At 29.0% G+C, this 12204-nt stretch overlaps 1 protein-coding gene across 2 annotated transcripts in view; it reads right to left on the bottom strand.

The window, feature by feature from the left end:
* Nucleotides 1–12204, bottom strand: part of Dhc64C (dynein heavy chain, cytoplasmic) — a 289295-nt gene that overhangs the window by 170757 nt on the left and 106334 nt on the right. For both annotated transcript variants that reach the window (XM_085817195.1, XM_085817194.1), the window contains exons 32-33: nt 11315–11500; nt 9295–9495 (exon numbers count right to left, since the gene is read on the bottom strand). In XM_085817195.1, the coding sequence (XP_085673321.1) occupies nt 9295–9495; nt 11315–11500 (387 nt within the window). The remainder of the gene's footprint in view (nt 1–9294; nt 9496–11314; nt 11501–12204) is intronic.

Raw genomic sequence — 12204 nt, 5'->3', positions numbered from 1 at the left:
TATAATAGGAATGTGTAAATACTTGAATATTGTAAAAGTTATTGTATAAAATTTTATTTAAAACATTCTGGCAAGAAAGAAGTTTTAGTCTGAAAGACTTTTGAAATGTAGTATTTCAATGTAGAAGAATTGGCACTTGCTTGGAAAAGAATAGAAGTTAACAATGTACTACTAATGTATGTTTTAAAATGCGTAAAATTAACGGCATGTTATTATGTCCTTATATACAATGTGAACTGTTATTTTAAACGTTAAGAAATACTGTGATATGTTAAAAGTGAAAGTAATGCCAAAACTTTTAACTTATTCGTGTGACTGTAAAAAGAGAAAATTATTGTGAATATGTGTTAAAGGTTGAATGAATGAAGTTAGGCTCTCTGACGCTACACTTCAGAGTTAGCCACTTTCAGAATAGTACCTCAGGGTTTAGAGATGAATATAAGGTGTGTTATGAGGTCTTGTTATGTTGAATTTTAACACGTTAGTGTTTTGATTGCAGGCGGTAGTGTTGAACACTTGTACATAAACACGTTCGTGTTTGGTGTTTTCTTTTACAACACATGTCAGAGAGAACGGGGAGAGAATTAAATAACGTCATGAATGAAATAAGAATGTTAAGAGAAATATAAGTATTCATGTTACTTGCCATTAAATTGTGTAACATTTCATTAAACTAGTTTTCCTTCCAGATCTCTGGAAGGAACCAGATTTCAACTAAGAGCTCCTGTTTAGATGCAGTACAGATGAAAAGTAATTGTCCATGAAGTTGATAATGTAAAAAATGATTTTTTTTTAAATTTCTAGTTTCTAGTGAGAAATGTTTGTAAAAGATTGGCCTCGTGTTAGATTCTAGAGCTAAAAGTTTTCAACAAGGTCGTTTTAGACCTCAGTTTCAAACTAATTAACTCTGGCGGGAAGTATGTAAGGATCTTAAGTTTTACTAACGTTTATTTTATTTTAAATCTTTACTATCACCTCTTATTTTCTACTTCCGGCCAGAATTAAAAGCTTTAACTTATTTATGCAAATTTGTCTTGCTAGCGCCAAGTACTTAAGTTGTGGCTTTTTGCCAAGCAAGAGAGAGGAAGGAGTGATTAGAAGTAGGCCGCTTGCCATAGCAGTTTTACTCGGTTGCTGGTTGCCTTCAAGGCCAGAGGTTTAATCCTCTTGATAATTTTATATCGTAGTGTTAACAGTTCTCTGTACTACATACGGCCTTTCTGTTAATATACGGCCAATTTTCAAGTAGGCACTTGTTTATTAATCCAAAGTTAGTTTAGTTAATATTTTTATATTCTTACGTTCAGACCACAAGTGGTTGGTCTCTGTATTCCGAAGTCCGGAAATCATTGTAAAGAGAGAAAAATAAAGGGTTACGTATACCCTTCCTGTGTATCTTGTCTACTTCCCACATTTATTGAACATAGCTTTAGTAAGCTCCCTGTTCCGAGTCAGGTCATTTAATGTTCCCAAAGCAAGTAAGGAGGAATACTGAACCTGATACTTTGAGCTAACTCCTATTCCTAATAAATAATCCAGCTGCATACAGTTTACTCAATTTCTGCCATGTGTAAGGTAAACAGTATTTATTAGCTTTTTTTAAATATAACTTTTACAATTATTCCATCAGGTAGATTTCTTTCATTTTTTGCCTTAATTGAGTCATCCTGCTAATTAAGAATTTATTAAAGTTAATATGTTAAGTTTTTGTGTGTATAATGTAAGTGCAAGCAAATGTATACATTAGCAGTTACGTAGAATTATGTTTTGGGTATCAAATTCAGAAATTTTTGGGCTGTTTTTAGAAGATTTATTAATGATTTATACGATATTAATATTGGTAAAAAAATTCTGTGGCTTTTATATGAGAGCATATATTTTAAAATAGCTGCATGATATGGTAGAGGTAAAAAGCTTCATGTGGATCATAAATTAATATTACGTGGGAATTTTTCATTTATTTAATAAAGAAAATATTCAAGCCACAATTAAATTTTTTTCACTGGATTATTTGCATACAAAGTTTGCAGCAAATATTTTCTGCAACAGAAGTGACAATTTTTATTTTGCCAAGACAGGAAATTTAGTTAGTGAAAGCAGTAACCCTATTTTGAGATGTTAAATAGGAAGGCAAATTTTTGAATTTAAATTGATTTTTGAAGGAATACTTCATTTAGTCTTGCTATCATTCTACGTGGCTTTTAACTTTTTTATGGTATTTATAATTTTATTGTTATTCAGCTTTCTGTTTGCTTAGAATGCATATAAATGTAGACTTAAAATATTTTATATTGCAAACTGAGATGCCATTGTTATCATAATTAAAGATTTGTATTCTGATTCTGGAGGAATTTACTGATAATACTTTTGATTGTGTATTGGTTTCTGGTTTATTGAAATGTGTAAAATACCCTGTTAATGCATATACGTATGTTGATGAAGTATTCTGTTATATGTATATGGTGTTGTAATTAGTTTTCTGCTTGCTCATTATTTAAGAAAAAGTTATTTGTAAGAAAGTGAATATTCTTTACTATATGTAGGAGTAAAATTGGAAAGGCTAATGCAATATAATTAATACAAAATTAAGTTTTTTCTCATGTACTTAAATACAAACATAGCCATTAAAGACTTTCTTAACCTTGCAGTTCTAAACAAATCTTTAGGTATTTTTTAATTGAAATTATAGGCATTGTGTGAGGTATATAATTGAAGTTTACTGTGTGATAATATGAACTTAAATTTTTAATTACTGAAATGTAAATTTTTAAATATGAAATACTCAGTACATTTTATATGCATCTTTTAATACTTCAACTATATTTTAAAACTGAAAACATCTGAAGTGTGAAATTATTACAAATTTTTCTTTTTCTTGTTTAGGAGCTGTTCTCAAAACATTGGGTGACAAAGAATTCACTTTTACAAAAATCGAGCAGGATATTAAAGACAGCGAAATATAGAACAAGTATGGCGAAGCTGAATGAAATTTATGTTGAATTTTATTATTGAAAAAAATTATGCTCTTCAGATTTAATGTTAGTTTTTATTGTTTAACAGTAATTGCAGTTTTCGAATACCTGTAAAATAAACCTAATTCTTAAATTAATTTCATGTGTATTTCTTTTGCAAGTATTACAGTTCATAATACTTCAAACAACTTGAAATTTGATACTTGTTAATTTATGTGGGATATGTTAATAATAATTTTATAATTTAAATAACTCATTGTCATCATATGAGCGTAATCTAAAATGCACTGCATTAGCCAACTTCTAATTGCTTTATTTTGTCCAGTTGCCTCCTTTTAAATCATTTAATACCATAAAGTTATTTGATGAAAAAAATAATTGGTATGTCCACATCAACATGTACATTTATAATGATGTTATAGAAAAAGTCACATGACATAAATATTTAAAAAATTCAATAATCCTAAACAAATTAACTTTTTAAAGTTTTATCTGGTATATAAGATAAAATAAAGAACATATTTAGGTACTTTTGAATTTGCATAATTTTATGAACTTATTTATGAAATTAACGGTTACATTGTAAAAGGGAACTTTTTAAAAATGCCTGGATAAAGCATTTCTTTTGTAGAGGTCAACTTTTAGTACTGATGTAATATACTATTTATAAGATTTTAAACTGAGAAAGACAACAATAATAGATTACAATACATTGCAAAATTGACTGATAAAAGTAAAATTTTTACATATCATAATTATGTGTGTAACTAAAACAGAAGTTACTCTATTAACTTACATGAAAATTAATAATATTTTCTTTAACATGTTTTTGATAAACTTAATAAATATATATATATATATTTGTGCATTATCTGAAGATATGAATGCAATATTTGTGACATTAAACATTCATCTTCAAGAAAAATACGCAAAAAGTAAACTTCGTAACTATTGGAAAAGGTAAGTTTTCTACAATATACCTCCTGATCTATATTTAACAATTTTAAAATTTAGCACACTATGATGTTTTCTTTTGCGCTACAGTCGTTTACAGAATTTGGTAATTAACTATATTGTACTTTAGATAGAAATTAACGTAGATATTCCCTGTATTTTACGGTACAAAAACTTATATATTTGATAATAATTGACCTAAATCTTCCCTATGTTTTCTTTGCATATGCGAATGACTTTGGTAAAAATTTAGTCCAATGTCTTCTCTTTACTGTGTATAAGTGCACATTTTTGGATAAATCTCCAATTACCTTTTTACCGCATTTTTCGTAAAATGTGCTTATTTTAATCTCATATTTTTTATATAAATCTATGCAAAAATGTTCTGCATATTATGATTAAAAGATAAAATGTAATTTGATATCAAATTTTTACATATCCACCTTTTAGGTATGTACAGCAATATGGAATATATATAACTGGAAAATTTAAATGCAAAAAAAAATTAATTTCTATTAAAAAATTACGTAACACTTAAAGGCTGAAAATCACTTTTAATATTTCATTTCAAAGTGACTACAAAATATGCAATAAACTTTGTAAACCTGAATTCTATGTTTTAAATCAATTAATGCTATCGTTCATTTTCATGGCATAAAAAAATGTCCTTCGGAAAAGCAAATAATTTATTTAAAGTGTTATTTAGCAATAATGAAATGAATTTAGTAAACAACTGTTTGCTACAGCTGTTTACTAAATTTAAATTTATGAAATGAATTTAGTAAACAAAAATGTAAATGAACAATAGCATTAATTGACTTAAAACATAGAATTGATGTTTATGAAATTTATTGCATATTTTGAAGTCACTTTGAAATGAAATATTAAAAGTGATTTTCAACCTTTAAGTGTTACGTAATTTCTTAATAGAATTTTTTTTTTTTTTTTTTCATTTACTAGTGCATTTAAATTTTCCAGTTATATATATTCCATATTGTTGTACATAACTAAAAGACAGATATGTAAGAATTTGATATAAAAATGACATTTTACCTTTTAATCATAGCATGCAGAAAGTTTTTGCATAGATTTCTATAAAAAATATGAGATTAAAATAAGTACATTTTACGAAAAATGCAGTAAAAAGGTAATTAGAGATTTATGCAAATTTTTTACCAGAAATGTGCATTTATACGCAGTAAAGCGGAGAATACATCAGATTAAATTTTTACCAGTCATTCGCATATGCAAAGAAAACATGGGGAAGATTTAGGTCAATTACTATCACATATATGCGTTTTTGTACCATAAAATACGGGAAATATATATGCTAATTTCTATCAAATATATACGTTTTAGTACCGTAAAATACAGTGAATATCTTCCTTAATTTTTACCTAATATATACGTTTATATACAGTAAAAAATCGGGGAGATTTACGTAAATTTTACTAAATATACATAAATTTTTACTAAAAATATATGTAAATCCCAGAAATTTACGTATATTATACGTGAAAGTTGCGAATGAACAGCAGTCTCTCGCGTAAATATACCTAAATTTTACGTAAAAGTTACGTATAGTATAACGTAAAAATATACGTAAATATTTAGTAATTGCCACTGGACACTTTTTATGATATTTTTATGTTTAACTTGAACGTTTTTTATACGAAAGGCCATTCGTAAATTGCACGTATTTTTCTCGTGCAATTTACGAATGCATGCTGCTTGGGATGGAATTGACAGAATTTTGGGTTTTAATAAAAGAATAATATCTCCTTCTAAGTGGCTCAGTGGATTTTAATTCTACTTTCAATAATAAAAAGCAAGTATAGAGCAAAAATGAGTTTGGAAAAAGACATGAGGGTAGTCGCCATGTCCAATTCTATGATTTGAGAAAATGAGCAGTGATTTGCAGGCTTATCCATCATATTAATTATTAATTTGATGTTAATAAAGTAAAAAAAAAGTTAAATAATGATGATAGACAAGTTTTAGTTATTTTTAAATATTACTTATTACTAGTCATGCTTTTACTTAAGGCACCATGGAAAATTTTTAAATGAAAAGACACCGCGACTCGAAAGAGTTTGAGAACCACTGGCTTAGGAAATTTATGAAATTTGAACGATTTTCTAAAGCTTCCTTTACATTTGTTTACAGTCTTCTTTAAAAAGTGCAATTTATTGCTTTGCATAATAGCCATGGGTAACAAACAGTTCACATGAATACTTATTCCTTAAATTTAAATTCTAAACATCAGACTAATAATTTTTCATATTTGTCATACCTATTAGTTAAATCATAAACATACTTTAAGACATTATTCTAAGTACTTCATAGTTTAAAACATCATACAACAACTAAGAATCCATACAGTTATAGTTGCCATTAAATGTATTTCACATATTTTGTGTATCAGATCTCTTTCTCATCCTATTTACAATGCTACACTTAATATGCCATGAAATTCTTAATTTTTCCGCATATTAGTTTGTCACAACAGTTTTTTTCCTGTATGCTTCCTTTACATTTGTTCTGGTAATGCAAATGCCAAAGAATATCTCAAAAGACATAAACATTTCAACAATTATTTATAAGCCCTTTTAATAAAATACAAGAAACTAGAAGTGTAACACCTAGAAAGTATAATAGAAACACAAAAAAGACTGGAGAAAAGGGTGAAATTAATGTTTTAATTTCTAGTGCAGTAGATCTGCAAATTAGTTCCTGGAAAATTATAAGAAGTGGCATCAGTCAGCCAAATGTGCTACATATTCTCCACTGTCATAAGTTCCAACCCTTTAATCTCTCTGTCTCTATAAAAAATTACATGGAAATGATTAAGTAAATCATGTTAATATTTTCTGCATAGATGTTAAGACATAATGCACATATTTGCCATGCATCTTTTTTAATGATGAAGCAAATTTTACGAATCACAGCCACATAAACTGCAGAAACATGAACTAACGGTCTATAAATAATTTTCTTTGGCTTCGTCAAGTGGAACATAAGTGTTAATCGAGGGTAAACGGGTGATGTAAAATAATTAATCATCATCTCTTAGTCTCTTTGCACATAGGTGGAACAATGGATCCCAATAAGTATGTTAACCTGGTAACAGATGAATTTCTACAGATGTTAGAAGATCTCCCACTACCACAGGCTTCTTCAAGTCTGTAGTATTAGCAAGATGGTTGCCCAGTACATGATGCAAGATGTACTACGGCCTGTCTTTACTGTTTGTTTCGAGATCATTGGTTTGTGCAAAACGGGCCTATTAGCTATTATCTGATGGCCATTGAGAATCAGATTTGACTCCTTATATTTTGACCTCTCACATAACACTCATATGTTTTAGCAATTAAATCAATTTAAATAACTTTATCAGTTTGTGAGACAACAAAGCCCTAAATATGCATTAAATAAATAAATAAATATGTAATTGTTTATTGTTATCAAATATGAGTATTTTCTACAAAATTTAATTTTTAAACAAAATTTCTTTCATTTATATGTGCTTTGTATGTAAGTGTTAATTTAGTGTTAAGCAATATGCCATTTCAATTCTTACTTAGATATAAATTTTATTCAGCTTTTTTGTTGAATATCAGTTTTATTTGTTGATTCCCATTTTCTGATTCTTAATGATTCAATTTAACTGAATGTTGGCCTGAAATATTAGGAAGTCTCAATTTCTAATTCTTCTTTAAATCTGTGATAAGACTTTCAGTATTAAATTTTATAAACATACCTTACAGTTTGAAAAATGTTTTTTCAAGGAATGGAGCATGGTTTTAAAAATTTTAGGAAATAACTCTTTTTAGGGAAAAAGTACAATAGTTATCTATATTCCAAAATAACAAATTATCATGCATAATTTAATTCTTACATTTACACAATGTGATTCACTTAAGCATATGCACAAACCTCAGGGTGAAGTAGGTTACTCCAAGGCGATTGAGAATTACATAGCAATGTAGTGATGGAAATGCAATCCTCATATGCTAGAGTGCAGAGAAAACATAAGAGAGGGTGATGTAAATAATTATATTTTAATGAGCAAACTGATATAGTTGTGATATTCAGATGCCACAGCAAATGTTCAAAATTACAGCTGCAAGCATGACACTGGTACAACATGGAATCTTGTACGTTTTGAAATGTACCAGGAGTCTCACTGACGATCACGCTAGCTATGCTAATGCATGCGATAAGATCTTCCTCATTCACCACATGTGTTTCCTATACAAGGCTTTTCAGGTAATCCCAGGGAACAAAATCTACGCATGTCTGGCAAACATGCAGGCCAATGAGCAGGACCACCGAAACCAATCTACCTTTCACCAAATGTTGAATTTAAATGCTGCCAAATGAAAACAGTAAAATGGGCTGGGATGCCATCATGCTGGAATCACAAATCATTGTGTCATAGCTGCAGGATGCTTTGAACACTTAACAGCCCACACAAGACTATCTCCAAGAAAATCTTATAAGACCATCCATCCAAACGAACAGGCATGAGATATGGGCCTTTTGGGTTGTTGCCAACCATGCTCGCCTAAACACCAATTGGAAAAAGATGTTATGCTGCCTGTGCTTGAATACTCTTGGGATTGTCCAGTGCCCATGCATGTGTGTTATGTGCATTGTAGCCACCTTCTCTGCTAAACTACACCGTGTCAATGAATATAACTACAGACGAAAAATGGGATTCCGTCACACACTTCTGCTTGCACCATTCAGTATATGCCACTCGTTGTGCATTACCAGCAGGAAGCAGTTGCTGTATACCCTCCTCATGGTATGGATACAATTAGTCTGAGTGCACGATTCTTCAAACGATAGCTTGAGAAATGAGGATTGCAGCAATCCCTTATGTGTTCACACATGAAATCCTTTCTGCATAACAGAGTATCATTCATTCCTTCTACTTCAAAGACCTGTATCATTCATTTCAGTTCCTTTGAGTTTTCCCAAAAGATTCTGTACAGCACAAATTTGGATGCAGCCATGCAAACATCTGGTGATTCAGAATCCACCTATTTGAACACAACTCACTGTACATGTGCACAGAGGCTTGCCCATTACAAATGGTTACTCCATATGCTAGTTGCATATCTACTAACTCGAAATTACTGTAACCTTTCATTCTACTTCTGCGCTTGATTATCGAATGATGAATTTCAGGCATGGAGGTTTTATCTGTTTTACAAAAACACCCTCTAACAAGCTACACATGTGCTTCTACCCATACATTGCTATGTATTTCCAAAATGTCTTTGAGTAAGTTACCCCTCCCAAAAATTTGCACATGCTTAAAAAAACATTCTTGTATACATAATAATAATATATTACTCACTAAATGCTCCAATTTTTTACGCCTGAGTGGTGGTTGCTCCTGAAGAACAGAATCAGCCAAGACAGTCAAAGTTGATTCTACTGCTGCTAATACTTCTTCTAAAGGTTTTAAATTGCTATCACCTGCATTAGCAATAGCATGTAATGCACTTTCAACATCTTCTGACCATGAAATCTGTGCAGCTAAAACAACTATTTGAGACTAAAAAAAGAGGGGAAAGTACAGATTTTATGTATATATAATAAATACATAGATACAAATAAATTGTTTATATTTTTAAAACGAGTCTGAATATATATCTATAGATGCCACAGTTATCTTAAATTTATTTTATACATGATGGAATATAATAATACACTTAGAATTAATTGTAAGACGTAATGATTGCATAAATACTACATTATAATACTAAAAGGAGGAGGTGATATATATATTTAGACACTGAATATTAGTTTGGTAATAAATTCAATTTAATTAACGAAGCTAAATTCATCTCACGATAACGTTGGCCCCTTTGTATACACTGTGTATTCCTTACAAATTTCACTTAAAATAACAATATTTAAGAAATATAGTACCAAAATAATGCAGAATTTTGACATCGAAATAAATTTACTAAATCAACAATAAGGCAAATAAAGGATTAAACTGTTATGATTACTGAATTAGTAATTTGCCAGCAGTGAAACCATATTAATAATAAAACAGTAACTTATAAGCATTTATGTGTGTGTATCAAAATTAATAATTTCTTCCAATTTCTCTCCTCAGCATATGCATTGTGTTCTTAAACTTTACTTATAAATATATCATAATTATAAGAATCCCCAGCTTTCAACAGAGTCCATTAAAAAAATGTTTATGATTTATTATTTTTTATGAATTTTTATGATTCAATTTATTTTTTTAAAATATTTATATACAAATATTTTAATGCTTCTAAACCAGCCTTCGAGATTAAAAGTGACTGGGCCTGAACTTTCTCACATCATCTCTAAATAAACCAACTGAAACCAACACACAATAAATATCCACCAATTCGAATTTTTTCTGTGGAGGTATCTTTATTAAACAGCATGATTACTAATGATTTCCAATACCTATCTTTATATTTTCAGAAATATTGGTACTTTTTGAAGATGATTATTTATAGCAAGTGGACACAATGAGATATTTAAATGTATATACATGCTACTTTTATGCAAGAATTCCTGAAGATAGCTGCGGATATTATTTTTTAATTGCCATTGATCATTTTTGAAATTTCAGTGAATTAATTTCATGCTTTGAAAGTTAATATAAAAATTGAAATTATGAAAATAAAATGGTAGTGCATTTTTCCATTCACTTTCTGCTATATAAGTAAATTAACTCAGAATTTTAAGAATTTTTCTCTTATTAACTCTTAGAAGAATATTTTCATTCTAATTTTAACATTTAAAAAATACTAACACTTCAGAAATAACATAAATCAGGAAAATAACCCCTTGTAGCCTATAATGAATATGAATGAATAAGATCCTGAAAAATATTTAATCACAAACATTTTTCATTTAAAAATCAAAATTTTTATACTTACAACAACTGATTTTAAAAATTTGATACAATTACATAATGAAGTACAGCCAAGACTATGTCATGTCAAAAACTGCGATGACAGTCAAAAACTGTCATGTCAAAAACTGCGATTTTATGAGACATTGAAATCAAAAATAGTAACCGAATTTTTAATCTATATTTAAAATTAATTTATTAAAAATCCTAAAACTGTCGCTTCTTTGCACAAACCTATATAATCTACATCAATATACTATATTCACACACACAAAGTGCTTTCCTGTTCTTTTTGCATGTGCATCGAATATGTAAAGATTTAACATGCTTTTGAAACTTCACACACATCACGTATTCTTCATAAATTAGGTGAATTATTTGGTTACATAGGTTTCCACAACAAAAAAGTCTAAAATTTTGTGAATGAAATTCTGCTAATTTATTTTTTAAAAAAATGCAATATTACCTGATAGTCATCTACCCAACTCATGTATGCCTTCTGATCGATGGATCCACCTTTAAATGGACCAATGTTTGAAACTGCAGATGCCAAAAGAGTTGCTAAAGTCATCCTCATTTCTTTTTCAACTAAAGTTAGCCATTCATTAATTTTAGGGTGCTCTTTTATTGATACTCGGTTTGTAAATATAACCTGAAAAATATGCCTTAAATGTCAAAATAGTGAGAAAATAAATATTACCAAATGGAAAAATATAAGTATATATTAAACTAAATTACTTATAAGCTCATAAAATACAAATACAGAAAGCAAAATAGCATGTATCGGTTTAAAGAATATTATTATAATAACTAAAACATCTGTACTTTAAATTAGTAATTCAAGACTACAGAATAAAGTAAGAATAATATAATGTTTAAAAGCAGATTTACAGCCTTTGAATAAAAGTTTTTCAACTACGAATTTCAACCATTTTAGTTTTCATGTTCTTCACTTTTCATATGAATCGAGTAGAAGTAGTACAGATGAAATGCTGGGGAACTTTCAAATAGATTAGCGTTACAGCATACTTGCGAAATTTAATGTTCAGCCAAAAATTTAAATTACAAATATATTTATACTTTTTTTTCAAAAATTATAAAACCATGCATACTTGACTGTTATTCAGTAACTGGAACTACGATAGCCACCAAGATAACTTAGGCAGATGATCTGCGTATCAATTACCTCAATTTCTGAGAAATAATTCTAGCAGTGATCTGGCTAACTTATTTTTACTTATTATCTTTGATAAATAATCTTATGCAATTTAAATTTTAAATAATCTTATGCATCTTATGCAATTTAATAACCAAACTATAAGAAAAATGTAGTTCATCACGGAATACACTGTTTCA

The sequence above is a fragment of the Stegodyphus dumicola genome, chromosome 5 (assembly GCF_044657685.1).
Source record: "Stegodyphus dumicola isolate Sdum_Otavi_A_Nest chromosome 5, ASM4465768v1".
NCBI lineage: Eukaryota > Metazoa > Arthropoda > Arachnida > Araneae > Eresidae > Stegodyphus > Stegodyphus dumicola.
Note: the sequence above shows the minus strand (reverse complement) of the source record. Positions and strands in the feature narration are given on the sequence as shown.